The 26,304-nt window shown below is 46.8% G+C and overlaps 1 protein-coding gene across 1 annotated transcript in view; it reads left to right on the top strand.

The window, feature by feature from the left end:
- The window catches only part of CSF2RB (colony stimulating factor 2 receptor subunit beta), a 182,072-nt gene that overhangs the window by 72,342 nt on the left and 83,426 nt on the right, over positions 1-26,304 (top strand). Inside the window, exons 8-10 of the mRNA XM_086963204.1 lie at positions 4,626-4,786; positions 7,453-7,616; positions 8,624-8,831. Coding sequence (XP_086819330.1) covers positions 4,626-4,786; positions 7,453-7,616; positions 8,624-8,831 — 533 coding nt within the window. The remainder of the gene's footprint in view (positions 1-4,625; positions 4,787-7,452; positions 7,617-8,623; positions 8,832-26,304) is intronic.

The following is a 26,304-nucleotide window of genomic DNA, read 5'->3' as shown; positions in this document are numbered from 1 at the left end:
CACGATTGCTCAAGGGCGTCTTGGCACTGTGTTAAATGCAGAGAGTCTGAAGCTACTGGTGACATGGAGTCTCACTAAGAGGTAAAGAGCCACATAGTGATACACATAGTGAAACTCAATCCTATTAGGAGTGTGATTACTGGACTAACCACAACGCTAGAACTGGCACGAGGGAAGACGGTGACCCCCTGTAGTCACACAGTCATCAAGGGTGGAGCGCCTACACAGCACCAGGAGGGGCCACAGAGTTGAGGCGCAACAGTGAAAAGTGACTTGGTTTTATATGTATGACAGTGTAAACACTAATACTTCACTTTACATTTGTAGTCACCCATAGCCTTAAATAAATGCCCCAGGCTTGTGTGCCATAAAGGCACCAAACAAGTATTGGCTGTACATCTACTATGAGATGGAACCTAGGATTGACAGCTAAAGACTTAAATTAATTCTTCCACTCAGCTGTCTTTTCTTCATTCTAAATATAATTATATGACACATGTTGATTCATCTTAATGCTGTGCATCTTATCTTTTTTAGATTAAAATATTATACTTTGAAGGGGAGGGAGCAATTGTCCATTTTACAGTGTAGTTAGTACTTTCAGTTATATCCTTTAATACCTAATTTAAATGAAGTCTCAGGGAGCAAATGACTCTTTCTTTTCAGAAACCAAATAACTCCTGTGCTGCCCCTTGAAACAAATATGTGTTTCTTTGTGTGCCTTTGGCAGAGACAATCACGCATTAAGCATGGAGTCTCTTTCCTCTTGGACTTATAAGGTTTCCACACACCAGCTGCAAGTAGGAGTATATTGACAGGTAGAGCCACCAGACACTAAGGACTCTGCCCCTGGGAGTCAAAACACAGGAACACTTTGCAGTTCACAATGGAGTTTGGTGATGTCACCACTGGCTCGTGTTGAGGTTTTCACCCTTCCTCTTCCTCCTCCTTCGGTAACTTGTCGTTTTGTGAGTCTCTATTTTCTTGGAGGATATGGGCTGTGCTAGTAAAAATGCTCCAGTCTAGGACACAGATAGGGGGTGAGGTTCGATGAACTGAGTGGTCAAACCAGGGAGATGGAGAATAACAACAATTGGTTCCTCAAAGAGTAACACAGATAGATACCTCAGCCCCAGCCCACTACCCTGGTACGCATTTGTAAGATGCTGAAGTACCTATGCAGGTTTTGAGGTCACTGTTAATGTTAAATTGAAATCCCTGCTGGTTCTCCCGGAAGAATTCCTTGGCAGTGCGATTGTCAGGGGGAAAAAACCATCCAGGCACAAAACCAATGATTCCCGAATTTCTGAGTACAATTAAGGTTTACCAACCTTCCTGGGAACGCGGTCAAATGGCTACCTAGTTTGCCGCGGATCTCAGAGCTCTATGAGCAGCCTATATAGCATCATGCGTTATCCTACACCCGCCATTTCAGAGCTTCCCTCATCGGGCTGGGCACCATGACCGGGAAGTGCTGGACTGAAGAACCGCCTGGGTCTAGACTCCGCCGATCCCCCGGTGCAAGCAGCGCAGTATACATCGCAAGGGGGGCGTGCAGTTTATAGCATCGGCCTGCTGAGAAGCAGGGGCCTGTGGCAAACCCAGAGATGCTGGTGCCGTGAGGCTGAGCCTGCTGGTTGTAACGTGGCCTTCAGCAGCGGTCAGACCAGACCTCCCCCCGCCTTCACCTCACAATCGTTCAAAAGGGACTGACCAAGGACACTGAGCACTTGGCACTGACGTTGATGATCCTTAAGAGCCCAGAACTGCACTGTGGCAGCTGGAGCACAGCCTTAGAGGTACACAGGGTGTAGGGGGAGCAGTAACTCTGCCCCTCCACCCTGTAGGGTCATCTCAGTTCTTAGGAATGCATGTAAGACAAATGACCACAAAGACACATTGTTGGGGTACTAGGTAACTAGCCAAGGGCACGTGCGCCTGGCCACGTTTATTGGCAGGGTCACCTGACCGGTGAGATGGATGGGTGAAAAGTGAGTGTGGAAGCCAGCCATCAGAGAGTAGCTGGCTACCTGTCACCTTTAGTAGAACACTAGAACGAGTCCAGCAGGACTCTACATCCCTCCCAAACGGTATTGGAAAAAAAAGACAACCTCTGGAAAAGACAAAACAAAACAACACAACAAAACACCACTAAGACTCTTCCGGCATTCTGTAGGACTGGATGAGAGAACAGGTGCAGCTGGGAGCACCTGGCATCACAGCACACGTCCGTAGTTTAACCAGGGGACTCTGGGCACGAAATGAATTGTGGATGGAGTTTGTATCTCTTGTTCACCTGTCTGTGTAATTGCAGTCCACCTGGGCACTGTTGTTTGCTCCAGCCTGGTCTCCAGTGTTAAAAGTCTATTTACATAGTTCACTTTGGGGGTGCATCAAGAACGTTGATGGACTCTATGCAGAGGATTCTTTAGAGGTACCATGGCTCAGTGAAATGCAAAACAGTCAAGACGGAGACGACAGTGCTGTGGGAGAACGTCTCTCTCGGAGGCCTTGATGCCTCCTTGTACCTACCGTAGGAGCACCTTCAGACGCATCTCCCTTGCTGGGATCCTTCACATGGGTATTCCCTTGAATCCCTTTCCCTTGGATTGCCATGGAACTGCGTGGCTGTGTAGTGGCTCACTTAGGCAGCCTAAAGGGGGTCACTGCAGAACTCCCAACATGGCATTGTCCAAGTCACTTGTGCAATCCCTCGTGCAGTGCCGAGGGTGGATGGTACAATGGTCGAGTGTGCTCTCTTCAGCAGGACTCACGTAGGGTCCACTGATGGTCTCTTGATGACGAGTCTCCTACGATGCCAGGAATGCCTCTTTGGTCTCTGGATGTTTCGCAGTGGTTTGAATCCGCTCTGATGGTGCGATGCTCCTAGGAGGGTGATTCTGGTGATGCACCTGGTAATGATGACAACTATCCCATCTAATAACTTGAGGTACAGGTGGCGATGTTTTGCTTAGAGTGGGACTTCGTAGCCACTTGTAGTTCTTCTTCATCATCTGCAGTTGCTAGCAGGGATGCCATCTATGTCAAGCAGCCAGCGACAGTTGTCTGGATGTGAAACGTGAGGCTTGGACGTTGTTTGCAGTTGCTGGCGACTTACAGTTGGTCCTCCCATAGAGCTGTCTCCAGTGACGTCCCTGCACCCCGGTGGCTAGCTTGTGTTGATGGATGCCCTCTCCGGTAGTAGCATGAGTCATCAGTCTTGTTGCTCTTCGCCCTTTTCTCCTGCACACCTGTGGTTGTCGGGATCCTCCATGTGACGGGTCTGTCACATACCTTTCCCTCCTTTACTCCTTCACGATGTGGCATCATGCCACGCTCTTCTCTACTTCTGACCAGGATCCTCACAGTGATGTGGTGTCATGCCACGTGTCACAGTTTGACTCCAAATGGTCATCTCGCTGGATACGACCGGTTCTTAAGACTGTGTCTATTCTTCGCCATGGACCTCTCGCAGGTCCTGTACTGTCCGTAGGACTTGACTCTCCTCTCTTTGCGGACCTCTCATAGGTCCGGTCCCTTCCTCAGGGATCTGCACGATGCTCAGCCCCCTGGATGGAGGGTCACCTTCTTTCTGCTCTTCTTCCTAGCCAAGAGTGTAGTGCTTGTGCCTCGAGGCTGTGCCGTCACAGCACTTGGTCCTGCATAGGTTCGGGTATGCTGGAAGAGTTGGTCACTCCTTGTGACACTCTTAATGATGAGCCAACAGTGGCCATTCAGTGCTTGGGTGTGGCCGGCTAATGCAGAGTCTTCTCTCTCTGGGGCTCTTTGGTGCAGCCTTGCATTGTCTATGAGCCCCATGATATAGTGCCTTCTACTGGCTCCTTGCATGCCTGCTCCTTTCTCTTGCGGTGGTGGTCATTTGCAGGCGGGGCGGCTGCGTGGGGTACCTCAAGCACGGCGCCATAAGATTGTTATTTTCAAATAGCATATTTCAAACCGGCAAAAAATAGGTTATCCAATGTAAAAAACCTCTGTGGTGTTTTTTTTCAAAAAATTACTTTGTGACATTCTAAATTGTAAATATTAATTTTTGTATGTATGGTATGTTTGAGAGTGTTTGAGAGTGTGAGATTTGAATGTGAATGTTGATCAACCACGCATGAATGTTATTCACTCAATAATGTGTATTTATATGAAAATGTCATTTTTATGAAGATTGTATTCTGTATTGTTTGTCCTTGCTACTTGTTTTGAATTTTTGGTGAACTTTAACCAACAATTTATCAAAAAACTTTCATAAGAAATAAAAGTGATTTAATCTGTGAAATTTGTTTCAACCCACACTTAGTTCAATTTTTAGCACGTAGAAATTCAGGTCAAATAGAGGTCACAGTACTGGCTTTTGTGTTGTTGTTTAGTGCTAAAGAGGCTTGGCCTTATTGTGGGAAGCCCACACCCAGTGTTGTTTTCTCACAGGTTATCAGGCTAGCCACAAAGGAAACATTTATTTACAGTGAATCAAAATAGAAGCAATTTACAGTCAGTCAAATTCACGGTAATTTGTCATGGATATGATATAACATCCCTGAAGTAAACCTATACTAAACTGAAACTTTTGAATGACTAAGCTTCTAATACAGCGATGCTTTATTCTGCTTCCCCAGTGAGACCCCATGCCACCCTGTAGAGCTGAAGCCAGAACCCCGGGGTGTCTTCCGGTTCTACAGCTGTGAGTTTCTCCTGTCCGACCCAGAAGAACTTGGATTAGTACAGATCTCCGTCAGGCCGGAGACTAAGATAAAAAGCTTTCAACAGTGTCTGAACAGTGAGTCCAACAACATGGGTGTATCCGTACAAGTATGCAAGGAATGCATAATGTTGGGAAAAGAAGAGGGACAGGGAGAACTAAGTGGAGAGTACAGGAACAAAAAGAAGAGATGGAAATTAGAGAGCGAAAATGGAGAAGCATCTAGAAACGGATGGAAGGTCACAATAGAGAAGAGGCAAGAAGGGAAGAGGAGACAGAAGTTGTATGGGTAGAGTGTGAGACATGGAGCTGGTAGAGAAGGGGGGACTGAGTGAGAGACTGATAAACAGAGATACATTTGGATTAGAATCAGGGAGGGAGTAAGTATAGTATGACTTTTTATGGACCGCTTTATTGGCCTTTTCAGATAAAAGATAAAGTTGATGCGTAACTCGGAACAAGGTCAATATGAAAAAGTCCCACATACATATAATTCTGGAAAGTGCATCTCATTTACAAAGCAGGAAAGACTTTAGAACCCATTATTATTTAAAAATACAAAGTACATCTCTATTACAAACCACAACTGGCCCGACCACTGGGTGTTTCCCAGGACTGGGAGCACCACGAAGTTGTTTTTTCTTTCACTGCAATAAATCAAGGAATATTATATTTCAAGCACTCCTTATAGTCCCCGAACCTCCCATGCTTTGCGAGGTTTCTGCAGGAATCCCATGGCCCAATATAACAGCGCCATGCAGTGAGCTTAGTTAGCCCTGAACCCAGCACCACAGGTCAGGGTGCTCCGCAGTATGCATTTACGAGCCAGGTCCCTTTCATCTACAATAGTGCCAATGTGGAGGAATGCTAGGATATACCTATTGGCGTCTAGGTCTTTGAAAAAGTGGTTAAAGGTCATGCTGGGGTGTACATTTCACTGGCCATGCCACTACATCACACAGACGGCGGGACATTCCCTGCTAAATGGGTTGTATTTCATTGGTGTGCCAAATTCTATATATAAAGTCATTCTCTGGGGCCCACAAGGCATCCTGCCGTTCTTCATCTGTCAGGGCCCCCTGACAGATGAAGAACGACAGGATGTCATGTCGGCCCCCTATGGAAAATGTGGTTGTAGGCCAATTTTGACAAATTCTGCTCAAATATCGACATCAGATGTGGTATACACCCGAGAAGTGTTAGACAGTGCAGTGAAACACTCCACCGACATGCTTGAGATGTTGGCCCCAGAGAATGACTTTATACATATGTTCATGCAATGACCAGTCGGAGTTAAGTCACCACAAACATGAAATCTTGCCACTCTATCTGTCTCCCACACTTCACACAGGACAAGGGAGGAGTCGCGCCACTTAATCACCAAGGATCGATAGAGTGGAAATTTCATGTTTGGCTACATATTCCGTCAAAGCTCGGCCTCTAATAGGTTAAAGTCGTGGAGGTTCTCGAATTTAGGGGTTCGGAGAAGCAAGTATCTAAATAATTCATGTTTGTGGTGACTGAACTCCAACTGGTCTTTGCATGAACGGATAGAATTATGATTTAATGCATCCCAAGCCTGGCGATATCTATGGTGTCCCATCCCATGAAACTCAGAAAGAAGTGGACCTGTCAAGTGTTGCCCCCAGTCACAGTGGAGTCTCTGTGGGGGACTTGACCCGCCAGCTGATCATTTTCAGGGTTTCTCGCAGTAGCCAGCACACTGTAACAGTAGTGGGGTGGATTCTTGCATAGAGAACATGCAGTGGCGGAACATCCTCCATTTGCCACCACTATACTGAGCTTGAGCCGTATATGTCCAATCGATGACAACCACAAGCTGCAAGGCACAATAATATTATAGTGTCGGCCATTCACATTCTCCATCAAATGGGGACTTGAAGCATTTATTCATTGCAAGTCTAAGGATATCCCCATTCCACATCAAGTTTCTTATCAAAGAGTTTATTTGAGTAAAGAAGTCCTGGGTGATTTTGTGAGGATAGATTGGAGCCCATGTAGGAGCTGGAGGGAGACCAATTTAAAGTCGCTGGCTCCTTGCGTCAAAGGCAATGGACGGGTGGACCCATAAGTAAGGACATTTCGCAGGCTGTTCAGTACAGGGGAAAGATTGCCCTGCCATTTTCTGGACACATTTCCTGAAACATGCATCCCCAAATGTGGCGCACCTTTGGTTTCGATCATCAGGTCTGAGGCCCAAGCCACCACTGCATCTCCACCCTCCTATGGAATACTCCACAGATTTAGACATGTTAACCTTTAGGCCAGAAAACTCAATATATATGTTAGCATTTGTAATGACAGAGTGCCTGTCCATCTGGGACTTTGGAGGTAGATGAGTAAATCATCCACGTAAAGCGACACTCTATCCTCCAGCCCACTCACCCGTATAAACTACTAATGGTGAGCATCTACTCAGAACACCTATTCCAAGGATAATAATGTGTGAGTGGAGTAAAAAGGTAGTGTGGGGTACGGGTAAGGGAGCCAGTAGGGAGTAATTGGAACTGAGGGGAGGCGAGCTGTGGGCGTAAGAAGGTAAATCGCTCGAGAGAGTTTCAAGGGGACTGTGACATGTGACTGCTTTCCCAAGTGGGCGACCTTCTGTCACATCTCACAACTCGTCCCATGTGACCTCTTGCCCTACTTCACCTCTAGTTTCATGTGAACACACTTCCATCTGACCTCTGCACGCTTTAACCTCTAATTAATGTGTCTTTCAGTCCAGCCTTTTCACCCTACTGGCTTGAAAGCTGAACCTGAAGAAGACGGCCAAGTGTACCACCTTTCCTGGAACCCCCAGCCTTTGGGCTACACCATCCAGCAGCATTATCAGCTCTGCTACCACAAGCAGGAGAAGAATGAGAAGGTCGAATCTGCTGATCAGGTATGGAGGCCTTGATTGACTGTTCCCAACCTGGGCGTGATCACACATGCCTTCCAGTTGGAATCCAAGACCAGTCGTGGGTGCACGGTGGGTCAGGATCAATCCTGGATGCCTTTCGAAAGGCGTACGTGGCTTTGAAAGAGGCGTACGTGGCTTTGAAGGAGCTAAGTGCTTTTCCTCCTTGAGAATTCGACTCATAAACTGGGCTTGTCATTCTGGAAGTGAGGGCATATCCTTACTGTGTGAAATAGCGAGGGGGTGGGGACAGAGTCAGTACCAGTTTGGCTTCGGACAGGTCGATGCTTCTGGGCCTATATTACATATAGGGTGCACTGGCCTTGTTTGTGCCACAGCACACTTTTAAGCAGGTGCACCAGGTGCAAACAGGGACAGTGCACCCTATTACAATGAATGCACTGCCCCCAGTGTAGCGTGAATTCCCACTGCCATTGGGCTGTGTAGTTAGTGAATTATGGAGCGGCTGCTTCAAAGTTGCTCCGTGTTTCTCTTTGAAGGTGGTAAACCACCTTAAGTGGGGCAGCACATACGGAATTGATGAGGAACAATAGACTGCTCCAAGCACACATTGTGGTTCCATCGGTACAAAAACTGATATTCCAAATATGATACCCAAAAATGAAGCTAAATCAGCTAAACCCGACCACAAACCGCTTGTTACCAAAGTTCATAGAAAAGCGAATCACAGTATTCAGTGGAAATGTGCAATTAAAGTACAATGTTGTCTGTGCATGTAACCTACACACAAATATACCCCAAGGTCAAAGGAAATGGTCCAAGGAATGTAATAGGAAGCAAAGAATTAAAAACTTTTAACAGTATGTGTAAAATGAGGTACTGAAATCACTGGCTGTGTTGTGTGGATGTAATACCCAAACTGTAATAAATCCAGTTCACCATCTCTTTTCTATCCTTTTTGTCCCCTCTAAATCGCTTGGAGTTGGCCATTCCCCCTCTGTACCTCTAACCTTTGTATCACCTCTCTGCAGTTCTCCTTGGACTGCCCTCCTCATTGGAAAGAAGTTAACATCACCAATGGACCCCCAACACTTTCCTTCAATCTGAAGACTCAACTAGAGCCCCATAGTCGCTACACAGCAAAGGTGCGAGCCCATGTCATCCCAGACCGTCCTACAGAGTGCTTTGCTGGACCGTGGAGTGAATGGAGCAAGGCTATCATATGGGAGACTGGTGCAGGTAAGTGACACCTTCTCATAGGGAGAAATCCTAAACCCCTCACGCAAAACATAGGGCATCCATAAACTATTCCATGGTAAGCCAGATCTCAAATCCTTTATGAGTGACAAAGAGGAACCCTCAACTCTATACAAATGTGGAAGAGCACTTTTACTAGTTTTCCATATTTCCTTTACCCCTGTTTTTCTCAAAAACATGCTTTACAACTATATCCTTATGAAGTTGCCTCTTCTTCCAAACCCACCATTATAAAGGGCTGAAAATAAATCACGAGGTAACTTACCAGTAATTGCTTCCTAATCACAAACTTCATTACCTAGCCAAGCATAAACACAAAAACTACAAATGCGGCCTCATTCCTCTTCCTGTATTATACATAGGCAGCAGTCATAACTACACTTCTTGACTATGACAAACTAAAAATTTACTCACAACGCAAGTTGCTGGTTGTCTCACCTTCTCCTACAATCACCGAAATTATAGGCAAGGATGGGTGGGCAACCTTGAATTGGAAACGGGAAAGGCTGAAGTCAGAGTAATGACATTTATTGATAAGTAACTGGGCCATTACCTTCTTGTCCATCCTCCTCGTCCTAATCCTTACTACGGAGATCCTATCCAAGCAGTAATGGACAATCAGAAAATATAACAAGCCACACTAATTTATGGGAAAACCCTGGGATCCAATAACTATAACCATGACTTAACTGTTATTTAGAACGGAATGAAGAAATTGCTCTATGCACTTCACAGATGCAGCACCCCCTACCTGGATGTAATAATGAGTCACACATGTATGTGGGTTTACCCAAGTGGCAGCTAAACAAACAACTTCGATCGATGCTCCTTTTAGAACTGCCCAGTAGGTTTTCTTGAACTGCATTAGAAAGTTATTTGCTTTCCTCCCCGTAAGCCATCAAGATGGTCTGCTTAAGCCACCTACTCCAAGCTGATGTTGAATGGTGTAATCCTAAAGCTGTAAACCGAAAGTCACAAATAGTAATTCCACCTTCCGGAAGGCGGCAGTTCTGTCTAAGTAAATCATCAATGCCCAGCAATATCCAAGGTGTGCAGGGCCTCCTCTTCTGGAGACAAGGTGTATGTATTGTTAATAAACAGGAAGAACTCTGCCCCACTTGGCGGCCCTTTCGGGGTTCATGGGATGGGACGCTAATGGTATCTCCACCCTGGGCAATATGCTGAGGGATACAACACTTAACTCCTTTCAGGAACTCCAAGAGGAGTATCACATGCCCAGGACACAATTCTATCGATACTGACAGCTGCGGCACAAGTTATCCCCTAGCTTGCAGGGTCTGGAGTCCATTCCTGAGTTTAGTCCCGTTGAAGCTAACATTTTTATGGGGGGATCTACAAGACAAAAAGATTTCATATAATTATCAGCCCCTGGTCAGACATTGCTCCCCTACACTTCAGAAACTCCGAGGGGATTGGGAGGCAGATGTAGGCGGGCTGGAAGTGGAGGACTGGATGGAGGCCCGAGCAGCCCCGCCGGGGGGGGGGGGGGGGGTGGCTATAGCAATGCGGCTTTGCCTAGTCCAATTCAAATATCTCCACAGGGTCCTCTTTACTAGGACGCGATTGTGACGGGCAGGGATGATTGCCTCCCCGGAATGCCTTCGCTGTGGCCGAGAGGAGGGCACGTTTATCCACTCAGTTTGGCTGTGCACGTCACTAGATAGCTTCTGGAGGTGGGTGTTTGCTTGCCTATCTGAAGTCTTGGCTGGGAGCTTACCCGTACACCACAGCTGGCACTGCAGCATGTAATGGAGGGGGTGGGTGGGAACATTTATAAATGACACCTTCTGCTGCTCGACCTTACTCTGGTGAAACAAGATATTGCCAAAGCTTGAAAGGAGACGATGGCCCCCTCGGTGGCGGCTTGGAAAAATGGTCTGGACTTTTGCATGGGTCTGGAGCAACCCATATTTGTGGCCAGGGGGTGTCCGTGTCTCTGGCTGGAACCTCCGGCGATAGAGGAGTCTATGCAGCCGGTTTGAGCTGAGGTTTCTGTATAGGGGGAAGAGGGGGAAGGAGCAAGGGCAGCGGTGTGCCTGGTCTGGGACATGCTGAACAATTTCCTTTTAATACTGTAGAAGTAGTAGTATGGATTTGTGCGATCTTTGGGGGTTGGGAGCGGGAGGGGGGGAGTTGGGGATGGGGGTGTTTTCATTTAATGCCCTTATGTTTTATATTGTTGCTTATGGGGGGGGGGGGGGGAGTACAGTGGGGGAGAAACAGCAGTCGGTTACTGTTACAAATGTGTTGATATTGCTTTGGCAGATGACTCTGGTGAGCAGAGCCCTGCACCATATATGTGAACCGACAAATAAAATTTACTTAAAAAAATAAATAAACAGGAAGAACCAAGTCCTGACACACATGAAATGCAGATGGAACTTTAATCAGAAAGCTGGGGCTCAGCCGTAGAATCACATTATCTAAAAGCAAGTGAAAAAAGGTTCAGTACGCAAAAGAAAAACCTGTTCCACAATCTTTTTGTCTGAGAAAATTGTGACTAAAAGGAGAACCTTGGAAGACAAGAATTTCAGGTCAGCAGAATCCAATGGTCCATAAGGCAGTGACCGTAAAGATCTAAGAACTGGGGTCAATCCCAAGAAAAGACTGAAGAATGGATAACCAGTGTCTTAAAAAACAAAAACCTTAATAATCTAATCACCAGATTAGCCACAGAATGAACTTCGGATCCCTTTAAAGTCTTACGTTGTAGCCCACTAACTATGCTAGGTGGACATTACAAGCCTCAGCAAAAACCTAACTCTTTAAAGAAAATCAAGGATTTCCACTGGGTCATCAGACAAAGGCTGAAAAGACTTAGGAGGACACCAGTTTATAAAGAAACACCAATGTATGTATATACTGCCAGCTCTGAAGAACACCCTTGAGACTGCAAATTCATCCTCTCAAGCTACAAACGCCTTAGTGGTGAAGAACCGAAGATGCTTGGTCAAGGAGTAAAGTTCTGAGAGATGGTTCCACTTAGAATTCCCAATGAAGTCTGACAGACAGGCATAGCAGAGGAGGAAACAAAGGGCACTCAGGCCAGCAAGGCACCACCACCTACACCTCTGCTTGATTTTCCTGAATCTTCTGAAGTACGCTCAGGGTTAAGGGAATTGGTGGAAATGCAAATATCAGCGCCGCACCTCACCAACACAATTGCCATACTACTGATAATGTATCCCCTGGCCAAGTTTCCTCAATGGGGCAAAGCTGCAAAACACTAGGAGGAAGACATTGTTTCTGGTTACAAAGATCGACCCAAGAGAAACTAAATCTCTGCATAACCCAGATGAAAAGTGATGTAATGGAGAGAAAACGAGGGCAAAGATGGGTAGGAACAGTTTAGCTGGTCTGATCACCCAGTCTTCCTCCCGAGAAGATATGCTGAAGTTCAGGAGATCGGCGTCTGCCCAAAGGCAAATCTGTCCCAATACTAAACTGAGGGACCCTGTTCCTTTTTCATGATTCAAGTATGTCCCCACCAAATCACCTACCTCGAAAGAGTTGGCTCCCTCCTTTTGCAAATAAAGTAGGTTCAAAAGTAAGCCCGGGCGGTGACTCTGCTCCATTCGTGGAGTTTTCCGCACTCCACGGAGAATGCGGAGTTCTGAAAAACTCCACTCAGCTCCGTTGACTTGAGTTTTTTCCTCGTTCACGCTCCCCAATGGCAAGTTGGTGAGTGCAAGCAGGGAAAATACGCCTCTCTATGAGATTTTTCCTTAGTCGTGCACCCCAACATCAAGTTGGCTAGCGCGAGCAAGAAAAATCCACCTTTTGGCGAGATTTCTCAACCCGGGCTATAGGATTTCTCAATGCGGGCGTCGCGGGCGATCACAATCGCTGAAGTTGAGAAACCTTCTGTTCACATTGAGAAAGTTACGGTAGAGTAGAAAATCTACTCCAGCAGCAGAAAAGAAGCCGCGCTGTTAGACCTGGCACCTTGGTGTGAGTTTCCCTTCCACTTTTTGCTGATGTGCCTCAGATGTTTTTGCTGGTGTCTGCTGCTCAGGGCACTGCGCCACGGCCAATCCGTGCCGCAGTGCAAGTGCTCCCTATGAAAAGTGTAACTGTGTTTGGTATACCTGATTGGTTCATTGGATTTACTGTCAGTCCCCAGTAAAGTGCACCAGGAGTGCCAGGGCTTGTAAATGCCAATACTGCTAGTGGGCCTGCAGCGCTGGTTGCGCCACCCACACAAGCAGCCTTTTAAAATGTGTCTAGGGTCTGCCATTGCAGAACCTGCGTGCAGTCTGGGACTGTCATGCTGGCTGGGCAAGTGCACCCACTTGCCAGCCCCTAAACCTTCCCTTAACTTCATATTAGTCACCCCTATGGTAGGCCCTAGGGCAGGGTGCATTGTAAGTGTAAGGTAGGACAAGCCCTGATGTGTGTGGCATGTCCTAATAGTGAATTACAGCCGAATTCGTTTTTCACTATTGTAAGGCTACCTGCTCCCTTTAGGCCAGATGGGCTGCTGGAATTATTACACTCTATAATCCCAGCAGGCTCAGGGAACATGGTAGAAAATAATGTTTAGTATGCCTGAACTCAGAATAATAAAATACTTCTTTTAGTAAAGTTTATTTTAATATCCTGTGTTTGCAAATGCTACTTTTAGAAAGCTAGCATTTGCTTGTCTAACCATTTCAGCCCGCCTCTGCAGTATGTGTATCTGACTGTCTGGGTTGTGTGAGTGACAGGGCTGGGGGATGACAGGTGGTGAATGCAAGGATTACACCTTAGTGGGAGGTAGGAGTGGCCCTGGGCTCTTAATCAGGCTGTGCTCTGCCACCACAATGCAGGCTCCGCCCCCCTGGGGAGCGACTGATGACTCAGCCGGCACCTGGCCCAGGAAGGGCGAAGCACCATCAACAAGGTACTCCTGGCTGCCCCTGTCCACACAATGCTGGCTCCACCTCCTGTGGAGCGTCTGATGTGCCTGCCCCTCACACTGAAAGCAGAAGTCAGAGTACCCCCAACAAAGTGCTCAGAGACTGAAAGTAGCTATGCAAAGGCCCCCCTGGCCTGTAAGAACAAAAGAAATGCAGTATAAAGGTAGGAGCCCTGCTCCTAAGAAATCAGAATCCTGTTTTACCACAAAGGACCTCTGCCCGACTAGAAGGAGAAGAGGCGCTGAAAGGACTGGCCTGCTGCTTGCCTTGCTGAGAGAGGAGAGGAAAAGACTTGATGAGAAAAGACTTTGCTGATTTGTGCTTTAAACATTCTCCAAGGGCTTAATTGAGCTTGTCCCCTGATCTGGACCCCAGGACTAGTGGGTCCTTGGTGCTTTTGCTCGTCCTGACATTCGAGCCGTGTGTGCATCCCGCTGGGGCCAGACTGCACCCCTCATCGCCCCTCCTAGGGCTGTGGCACTCGGGAGCTTGCCTGCCTTTGTCCTGTGAAAGCCTCGCTCTGATCGGAGTCGCTCTCTGCCCCCAGGCTAGGCTTCCTGCTCCGCTGCCCCTTGCCTGCTACTGGAGCGCGCTGAAGCGCTCTCCCGCCGGAATTCCCTCTGCTGATCGCGATCCACGCCGGGTCAACAGCTGCACAGGCCGTGCCCTGTGACCCCGCTTTGCGATCCTAGAGACTCGTCAGGCCGCGCCGCCCCCGCTGAGGAGACCCCCGCACCGTCGTGCCAAGGGTCGCGGGCCGCGCCTGCCTGACTGCACACGCCCGCTGGCGTCAAGATCCGAAAGTGCCCCCCAAGCGCCTGAGTCGCACAAGCCTGTGCGGACCCTCGCCAAAGAAGAAGAAGTGTTCCTAACTCATCACCGGGCTCGGGGCCCGCAACTTATTCTTTCCCCGTCATCAAGCCGCTCCTTGCCTAGGAGCCGAAGGAAGGAGTCTGTGCGTCTTCGGAGTCCCCACGGGTGAGTGAGAGCTGTGCGCTCCGTCTGCACTCCCTGTTAGGGACCCCGAGCTTACCCTGCCTGCTGCGCTGTCCCCAGAGCCCTCCCGCACCGCCGAGCCGGCCCGCAACTGACTCTGTCCCCGAGCCGAGGGGAAGAGCCGGTCCCGGCATAGGTGTGCTCACGCCAGATGCGTGAGCCGCGGTAGGGTCTGCATCAATTTCACCGCAGAAGGCAGGAGAGGCGCTGCAAGGCACGCCGAAGGCCCGGGGTGGGTCCAAACCTCGCTGAACTTGAGGAGAGACTACAGTTAGAGTGAGAGAACACGAAGAAAACTACTAAACTTGAGAACAATCACATTTTGAACTGCAACTAAGAAGAAAAGTGCCTATTTACAACCTGTTGGCATCCTAAAAGCGTTATTGGTCTTGTGATAAGTCTGCTGCTATATATATATATATTTTTTTACATAAAGAATCGTATTTTGATATATACTTCCAGCCTGGTGTCCATTTGTGGGGGGATTGGTAAATTTTACTGTGTGTGTGTGACTACAAATGCTTAACTGAATAACGCCTGAAGAATAGCCTTGGCTGCTCACACCACGCACCTAGAGGGTGAGCAAGGGTAATTCTAAGGGGTCATCCTTTGCCCTGACTTAGAGGAGAGGGTCCCTGCTTGTCACAAGTGCATACTTGCGCCAACCAGAGACCCCCAATTCTAACACGCGCCCTCTTGCTCTGCTGATGATGTGGTTCGCTTTGATTTTCCAGAGCAGGACAAACACCCGCTGAAAATCAATGCGAACAGGCGTGACCAAGCGCACTCCACAGCTTGCAGGGCTCCGCATTGTGCAGCAGTTTTTTGGGTCATTCCCGCAAACCACACCCAAACTTTTAAATTGAAAAAGTATCCCTCTACAATGTCCAGACAGGGGCTAGCAACTTTGTTTCCTCCACCGTTTTACCAATTCTTCCAACTATGCCCTGACAAATTAGAAACTGAAAAGGCAGATTCATCAACAAACTCTTTCATAAATGCCTTATGACGTCCATGCCTGCCCTTAAATATCCTGTGGCTCCACCTAGAGAGTCAAATCATTTGTCTGATAAAAGTAGTACATGCTGTTCAATTGAAGACAAGGTTCCAAGAAATGGAGGCCTTTTTGTATCTTATCTCTAAGGAGTACAAAGTCTCTCAGTAGCGATTGAATCATGTAGATAGAGCATGTGTTTTGTATCCAATTGCAAAATGTGATGCAGCATACGCTCTTTTAACTGCAGACTCTTTTTGTTTTTGTCCACTGCATATTCAAAGTTGCTTCTTGTATGATGACCCATTGTGATGAGGCCTCCCATTAACAAATTCATATTAACTACTGTCTGGAACTCCTCAGCGAGCTTTTGCAAAAGGTAACATTTTGTCAAGAATCTTGGAAACAACTGCAAAATGTGCTTTACTTCTTTTTAGGCCTCGCCTGACCCAGCGCATGCGCTGTTCTTGCGAGGCATTTAGTGATGGCTCAAAAAATGCTATCATGGCCAGCCTGGCCAGCCTAGAGCTACAGTGGATGTGCACGGGCGCACGCTTAGGAGCTGAGGCGCCAAATGGCAAACCTCGTCATACTCATTTAGCCACCAAGATCACTTTCGCCCTAGATCACTGTGGAGCGGGGGTTAGGGCGGGCCGGAATAACAGGCGTGGAGGCCGTATGAAGTGTGCTATGATTAGCGAGAACTTTATTGTTCATACAAAAGAAACTTAGTTCAGAAGGTGATGCTGTCCGGGTGGAAATCCAGGTGGGGTTGTAGGGATGGGGTTCCGGGAAGATGTCGTCGGGGTGTCCGCTGCTGGGCTGAGGTCGTCTTTCCGTGGTGTAGGTACGGTGAGCCCCTCGGAGGGAAAAGAGAACGAAACAGGGCGGTTAGTCCAAAGGATAATAAAATGTCGTAATACTGACACCAACACCTGGGAGTGAGAGGGGTGGAAGTGGTCGTGAGGGAGGGTAGGGTCATAGGCAGAGAGGAGGGAAAACGGGTAACGGGAAGACTGTGATCGGGAGGGAAAAAGAGTGCGCAATTCTATACAGTGTCGGTGCACGTTTTTACAGTGAGTGTGGTTGGGGGGCTATTTAGACTATGTACACTGCTACAAGGGGGAAACACGGAGAAAGGTAACAAGGTACTCACGTGCCCCGCCGTAACTCTCCTCCGAGTTACGGCCGCTCTCCAGCCACCTCCTGAGGACGCCACCAGTCCTCACACCAAACGTCTTCTTCGTCTTCTTCTTTTCGGTTCTTCGGTTCTTCACTGCTTTCCGCTGCTGGTTCTCCGCGTTCTGCTAACTCCTGCCACGAGTCCGCTGTTGGGAACCCCGAGTCGTCCGAGTCGCCAGCTTTTCTACTCTCCAGCCGGTATCCAGTAGAACGACTTCCGGGGTTAGGTGTGGTCACTTCCGGTCCTTCATTACCCTCCCCACTTCCGTGGTCACGAAAGGTTGCTTCCGGTCCGCCATGTACCGGTGTTACCGATGGTGCCTGTGGGAAGACAGAGAGAGGAGTAGTTCCGGAGGCATGAGAGTCCATATCGCTCCACTGTCCCCTCGAGGTAAGGGTCGACCCTTCACAATCACTTTAGCAGAGCCCCTTTGATGTTCTCGTTCAAAGAACATCAAACATCAAAGACCATGTGCCACTTTCGCCCGCAATCACTTTAGCAGCGCCCCAATGATGTTCTAGTTCGAAGGACATCAAACATCAAGGAACATGTTGTGTTAATGCTTTGCTGTGCCCGTTTGACTTACAATGTGCTTTCTCTTTCCACAAACTCGATCTTTGTGTTCCGTTATTTTGAGATGCTTTTAGTATTACTTTCACAACCACAACCACACACACACAACCACACACAATCACAACCACACGCACAACCACACACAACCACAAACACACACATCCACACACACACAACCACACACACACACACAGACACAGCCACACACAACCTCACACAACCACAATCACAACCACAACCACACACACAACCACACGCACAACCACACAAATACACACAACCACACACACACAACCACACAAACACACACAACCAAACACAACCACACACACACCAGACGCAAAACCACAACACACACATAACCACACACACAACCACACACACACAACCACACATGCAACCACATCACACATACAACCACACACACACACAACCACACACACACACACACACAACCACACACAGATGCAATCACACACATACGCACAACCACACTAAGCCACAGCCACACACACAACCCCACACACAACCAGACACCAACCACACACACAACCACACACAACCACACAACCACACATACAACCGCAGACACAACCACACACATGCACACAACTGCACACACATACACAGCCACAGCCACACAAACAACTACACAAACACAACTGCAATCACACACAGAACCACGCAAACAACCACACACACAAACATACACAACCACACTTAAACCCACACCCAACCACACACACAAACCCACAACCACACACACAACCACCCACACAAAACCACAACCACACACACAACCACAGACACACACACACAACCACACACACACAAACCACACCCAACCACACACACAGCCACAATAACCCACACAACCAAAAAACACAACACAACCACAGCCACACACACTCAACCACACACACAACCACACACACATAAACACACACAACCACAAGACACCCACACAAACACAACACAAAGCCAACAACCACAACACACACACACACAAAACACAAACACACACACCATCATACATACAAACGCATACACACAACCACACACACAACATCCATCACACAACCACACACACAACCACAATCACACACACATCCACACGGACAACCACACATAACCACACACAACCACACACACACAACCACACGCACAACCACACACACAACCACACACAACCACACAAACACAACCACAGCCACACACACACACAACCACACACACACAACCACACACAACCACACACACACACACAACCACACTGTCAGTGCACACTTTCACCAGGCACAGACACCATCAGTCGTCAGTGCATGCTTTCACCGAGCCCAAACACCACCAGCCATCAGTGCACGCTTTCACCGGGCACAGACACCATCAGTTGTCAGTGCATGCTTTCACCGAGCACAAACACACACAGCCACACACAAACAACCACACACAACCACACACACACAAACAAAAACACAACTGCACACACACCCAACCACACACACAACCACACCCAACCACCACACACAACCACAAGCTCACACACCACACACACAACCACACACAACACACACACAACCACAACCACACACACAACCACACCCACACACACAACCTCACATACAACCACACACACACAAACAAAAACACAACTGCACACACACCCAACCACACACACAACCACACCCAACCACCACACACAACCACAAGCTCACACACCACACACACAACCACACACAACACACACACAACCACAACCACACACACAACCTCATATACAACCACACACAACCACACACAACCAAACACACACAACCAAACACACACAGCCACACACACACAGCCACACACACACAACCACACACACAACCACACACACACAACCACACTGTCAGTGCACACTTTCACCAGGCACAGACACCATCAGTCGTCAGTGCATGCTTTCACCGAGCACAAACACCACCAGCCATCAGTGCACGCTTTCAACGGGCACAGACACCATCAGTCGTCAGTGCGTGCTTTCACCAAGCACAAACACCACCAGCCATCAGTGCATGCTTTCACCGGGCACAAACACCACCAGCCGCCAGTGCACGCTTCCACCAGGCACACACCACCAGAGGTCAGTGCATGCTTTCACCAGGCACACACAGCCCACCAGCTGTCAGTGCATGCTTTCACCAGGCACACACACACCACCAGCCGTCAGTGCACGCTTTCACCAGGCACACACACACCACCAGCCATCAGTGCACGCTTTCACCAGGCACACAACACCAGCCGTCAGTGCACGCTTTCACCAGGCACACACACCACCAGCTGTCAGTGCACGCTCCCACCAGGCACACACACCACCAGTCGGCAGTGCACACTTCCACCAGGCACACACACCACCAGCCATCAGTGCACAATTTTTACAGGCACATACACCACCAGCCATCAGTGCACACATCAATTGTTAACGTGTCCACAATTAACTATTGTATCAATCGCAGTATGGCACATTTATTTTTAAACATATTCCTCTAAAGCTCAGCATGCCACCATTGCTACAAAAATAAATGCACATTTTTTTGCCTACAATTTATAGACTTTTGTTGCAATTGGTGTTGCAATATTTAGCAATGCCAATAGCTCAAACTTAATTAATGCAAGACCTATTGCTTTGCAAATGCTTGTTATTCATGAGCTAAGACCTTTATTACAGCAGAACGCAAAGGAAGGCTTTCAGGCTTATGTCTCCCGTCTGACTAAAAAGCCACCTTGCTCCTCAGAAGTAACAGGAAAAGATAAGTTACCTCTTAAATGTTACAGCCTTTCAGACCTTTCTGGTCCTTGAATAAGTCACCCAGAAAGTCATCATCATCTGGCTCCCCATCTGGTATCTTGTCTGGGGTCGCAACAACCTGTGAGGTCTTAGGAGGAGGCGACTCCCTACATTATCAACAAAGCATAATCAACTATTTGCTCAATCATTTGCACAATTGCGTCGACTGAGATTCTCTCCTTTGGCTGAGTTTGTAAATCTCGCTCTCTAACAGAATTAAGAAGGAACTTCTTTCAGAATATTGCCTCTTCTGGGAAGCTTTCACTTGCTGTATTGCAGCCTCTAACAGAGACTGCTTTTGTTTGCAGCAGCGCTACCTATCACATTATAGCAATACAGGGTAACCAGAACAACGAGGTTCCAGGCATTCTTGCGAGACCACTGTCAATGAAATATCTCTGACTAGTGATGGCAAAAGCACAACAATGCTAGATCAAGCTGGGACACCACTCCAATCTTTCATGAAGCACTAAGTTCATAATTCCATGTTTTTCCAGACCAGATCGCTAATGCAGGTCCAATGGGTCTCACTGCAAACTTTTCAAGCTTGCTTTGCAAAACGTTTAAACTGGTGCGCACTACAGTAAAGGTATTTTATTTACAGGGATCTGCTGTACTATGACCCCCCAAAAAACTGATATGAAACTCAGGAATCATTACTCTCACCTGCTCTTTCAAGATAGGTAAGAAGCACAACAAAACAGAAGCAGAACCAAAAGCGCTCTGATTACTTCTTCCTCTTTATAATACAGGTAGAGGATGGAGGTAATTATAATTGTCGTTTGTGTGTTTATGCTTGGATAAGTAAAAATGTGTCTGCATGTAGGAAGTAATAACTCCTCACGTAAAGACTGCAACGTTGTAGAAGGGCAAGAGGTAATATAAAATGCATTACAATGGGAAATCCTAAAAAACAAACAGAATAATTGTCCTAGTGGGTTGGGAGGTTGTTCCATGGGGACACAAAAATCGCCAATCTTAAAGACTAACCTGGCCAGAACTATCAAATGACTATTTCCAAAGACTTTGTACAGTGCCTTTCAATCAACTTTTTCCATCCCTCTCATTATGCTGTCACCATCACCCCAAATATAGATTTCTTTTCTAACAACCATGATACAAATATAAAGCTAACTGCATGGAAGTTTCCAAGCAAGCAAAACTCATTTTACCCACTCAGGAGTACTTTCAATCTTTTCTCTTGAATTATAGTATTTTATCAGATGTAAAGGGTGTTTTATCTATATTTTTGCTTTCACAATGCCTAAATGTGTAGAAATTCAGAAGAAAGTGCTTTCTTTATTAACAATTACGGTGGAATCCTTTTCTTAATTTAAACTCTTGGCTTTGCATTTTCGGAGATAGAACTGGTCAGCAATGTGTTCAAAGAATGCTGGACTTCACAGTATGACAGATGAACAGTGATCAATGAGGACTGATAGAATCTGATTGTCAGAACCTGGTTACCTGAAAGGGTTTGCCAACACACTTCTGTCAAATCTAATACAGCGGTACCACTAAATCGAATAAACCAAATAAACTATGTCTTTGACTGGAAAGTTGACAAAATAGGTATGGCAAAATCTGATTTTCATAAACTGACCAACGTAAAGGGTTTGCGGACAAATAAAAAAAAAACGAATACAGCAATATAACCAACTCCAGTAAGTCATTAAGTAAACTATGCCTTTGACTGGATGGTTGACATAATTGGAAATTATGCTATTTCAAGAAGCAACACTAAACAGTATTACTGGATCCTTTTTTAGTACAATGTTCAAGAGTACACATGGGCTATGAAATGGTTCATTCATTGCACATTTACTTTTCCTCTGTCATATAGTTATAATATTGTCTTTCTGCAATATTTGAACCAATATCAACCTCATGACGATCAAAAGCTTATTATTGAGGGCATATTCTAGGATCTTAATTGTAGCATCCCCTTATCTTTGCTACTAGAATCTGCAAGATCCACAAAGGAATACTTCACTGAGTAGGCAAAATAAGCTGGTGGCGCTGTAGATTGGAATATCCAAAGAAATATACAACTAGGCAACTAAACAGTGGTTATCTGCTTCAGATAATTGTAACTGTATAATTTATATTGATTATTGATGATTACATTGATTAATGAGGGCTTGTCTGTAAATTATATTATTTTGCACACTCATAAACATGTTCAGGGAGAACGCAAATGCCTGATAGTGTATGCAAAATCTGGAATAGGTAACCATTTCTGCTTTCAATTTTATAATCTCTATAATTCATAAAATCATATTTTTTCCACCATTAATATACACTTATAGTTTTACTAAGTATATTCTGGGGGAATTTGTTTTACTTGAGCTTCAAATATGATGTCGCTAGTTTCTCGTTAATCAGTTCTACAGTTTACAAGCATTAGATTAAAAAACAGATTAGACTAAACATTTTTTAACATTGCTGTCGGAAATTGGGTTACTTGTTGAGGGGGAGGGGGTGAAACTCTAATCAAGCAGGAGCCACAATATTTGTCAGGGTGAAGTCACAAGCAAATCCCAAATTAAACTCTGCTTAACCGTCTGAAAGCTTGGCATCAGGCTTAACTTAAAGGCAATGTGTAAAGTATTTATGGAGCATTTTCAACAGTAAAATAGTAAAAACAGAACCCAAGAAAAATCCCACTGCACAGTAAAATGTAATAAATTAGTAGACAACAATACAACAAAAATCCTATCAGTAGACCAGAGATATGCAACTTTAAAGATTTCAGGTCAAAGTGAATCACCTAAAAGCACAAAGCACCCCTCACAGTTATGTGGGCGTGCGAGACAGGCTGAAAGTCACAAGTTCAGGCCAATTACAATGGAGTGTGGGCCGGATACAGGGACTAAGTTAGTCTGGCTGAAAGTGTTACCTTCAAAGTCCAGCTCAAGAGTTCCATTTTCGGTGTAGCGGCCACGAGGAGCTGGGAGAGCGGCGCGGTTGGTCAATGTAGCGTGAAGATCAGGCCGATTGTCATGGACAGTCGTCATTATAGCACAAATATCCTGTCAGGCATCGCAGACAGTTGTTGCTGGAGCTTCACAATGCTGCTCACTATGAGCTGTTGAAGCTATAATACAAAGTGCAGACCTTACGTTGCTGGGCATCGGTTGCTGTAGTGCTTAGGAAGGTTCACTGGAGCTTTGCGTTGGCAGGTGGTGAGAGCAGCAAGATCTTGGCGCAAACAGTCCCTTTTGTGAAGTGACCAAAACTTCAGGATTTCTCCCTTGCTTGAGGAGAGAGCTCAACTGATGCCATACCAAGGGTACGGAAACTGAGGGGTGCTTCTTGGGGATCAGGAACTCACTCCGGCAGAGGCCAGTAGGGTTCAGGCAGGTCCAGTAGCATGTCCAATTGCAGGTTCAGACAGCAGGTCAGCTGGGCAGTTGCAAGTAGCTTTTGGAACCTGTCATGGCCCTGTTGCTCACAACGGGGTGTCAGTCAGCTGGTCCATGGAGTCACTTCAGCCTGGGATGAAGGGATGCAGGCAGAGTCTTCCATTTGAGCAAGCAGGGCAGCAGAGCAGCAGTTTGGCAGTCCTTCTGGCAGTAAAGCAGCACACGAGTCCTTCCTCTGTAGTATTCACAGGTCCAGAGGCGTACTGAAGAGTTGGGTCTGAGGGTCCAATATTTATACCTGGTGCCCACTTTGAAGTAGGGGAAGTTTCCAGAAAATTCCCTTTGATTTCCTTTAAGTTTCCTGTCTGTCCTGCCCTGGCTTCAAGCTGGCTGCCTGAACAATGCAGTGGTGAAAAGTCCTTTGTGTGAAGGCAGGGTACAATCTATTCAGTTGCAAGTGGGGTTATGCCCAGCTCTGCCCCCCATCTTGTCAGTTGATGGCCAAACCAAGCACACCTATTACCTCTACTGTGTGGCTGTCTGGGAGGAATTAACAAGTCCAACTGCCAACTACACTCAGTCATGTGATACAGGAACAGGATGCAGGAACTAAATAGTTAGGGAAGGAAAATAACAACTTTTTAAAAGTGGCAGTTTCAAAACTAATTTTAAATCCTATTTTACCACTAAAGAGGATTTGTAACTACAATTTCTCAGACACCAAACATGTTATTCTTATCTGCTCCCCATCAACCGTCAGCACTTATTACATGTAGTAAGGCAACTAAGCATGGGCGAATTTTGCGAATTTGCGGTTCGCGAATTTGCGTATTCACGAATTCGCAATCTGCAAAATCCGCGAAATCTCGCGAATTTGCGGATTTTTTCTTTTTTTGTGTTCGCAAGGGTTTCTGCCAGTTCGCAAGGGTTTTGTACCAGTTCGCAATTGCGAACTTACTTGTCGGCTCGCAACGGTCGCGACTATGTTGTTCCTACGTCTGGTTCATCATCACAGGTCCACAGCACCCTCTGTTTCACCACTGCCACCCTCTGGTTCACCCATGCCACCCTCTGGTTCATCACTGTAGATTATGGGGGGGCAAACAAAGCACACTTGCCCTGCTTCAACTGACATGAATTAATTTGGGGTTGATTAATGTGTCACTGAATTTAAACTTCCAGTCTGGCACCTGCCTCCTTATCTGTAATTTGCTTTCTGTTGCAGTGCAATTTTTTTTCACAGGACCTTTGTTGCCTACTTGTAGCTATTCTATGAGCTTGCTGTGAGGGTCAGAGCAGGGTCATAGAATAGTTGCAAGTAGGCAACTGAACTCTGAAGGGGCCCCTCAGGAAGCACTACAGAGAATGGTTACTAATGATGAGTTTGAACTTTTGCATCTGCTGAGTGCTTTCAGTTTTGCAAAACTTGTTTTTCTGCAATTTCGAGGGATTCGCAGGGCGCGAATTTGCGCGAGATCGAATTCGGAAGGCGCAAATTCGTGCGAATATGCGTGTTTTTTTGCGGCGTGTTAGTTCGCAAGGTTTTGTGCGTTTTAGCGAGCCGCTTGTAGCGCAACGGCGCGAAGTTACCTTCACGGTTGCTCACGGGCGCAGCCATCTTGTTTGCATGACGTATTTCCGTTTCCGGGCGCGGTGTGTAATCTCGCAAAGTGTGCGGCTCGCTAGTACAAGTTCGCGTGTGATCGCGAGGGAAATCTCGCGCAAACTTACCCACGCGGTCGTGAACGGGCGCGGCCATCTTGTTTCTCATTCATTGCTATGGTTCTGGGCATGCTTTCTGTATCCTCTCTGAATCTCTGCCATCCATTGCTTGTTTGAAGTCTTTTTTGATCTATTTTACTTATTATCTATCTCTCTATTTTTCTAGCTCTATATTTTTGTGTTTTCTGCTACTTTTGGTTAATTTTAAACTACTTTTTTAAACTCTTTTCTTTTCTTCTTCCCTATTCTATTTCTTCTTTATTATTTAGCTTCATTTCTGCCCAGACCATGGTAAAGGGAGCCGGGAAGCATCCTGAGAAGGGGAAGGGTCCCGCACCCCGTGCCCGGCTCTCGTGCGGGCGTTTGAGGGGGGAGCAGGTCACAGCCTGGGAGATCTTCAGCGCGGAGGAGGTGGCCACACTAGTTTTTTATGTTCAGCGCCGCCTCCCCAGGACCATCATGGCAGGCGGCAAGAACGCTAGCGGGTACGGGATCCGGGAGCGCCGGAAGCGGTGGGAGAAGGTGTGCCGGGCCATGTACCAACACTCTCGGGTCCGGCGCACCTACAACCAGACCACCCACCGTTGGACGGATCTCCTGGACCAGGAACGCGACTTGATCGACCTGCTCGGCCTTGAGATCCCCGGGCTTGGTGAGTAGTAGTGGCTATTTCTTCACTACTCTGTTTTCTCCTGCTCTGTGTGTTATTATATTGCAAATTTTTGTTTTTTACCAAGAGCAATAATGCTGCTTATTACATTGTAGGTAAATTATATTTCAAAATCTTCTGTGCATTTCAGGTGCACTGCTCTCCTTCTCAGTAGCGTTGCTACTATGCTTATTTGTTTTCGATTTTGAGTTCATTTCATTGGCCTG

This window comes from Lissotriton vulgaris, chromosome 1_1 (assembly GCF_964263255.1).
Source record: "Lissotriton vulgaris chromosome 1_1, aLisVul1.2, whole genome shotgun sequence".
Taxonomy (NCBI): Eukaryota; Metazoa; Chordata; class Amphibia; order Caudata; family Salamandridae; genus Lissotriton; species Lissotriton vulgaris.
Note: the sequence above shows the minus strand (reverse complement) of the source record. Positions and strands in the feature narration are given on the sequence as shown.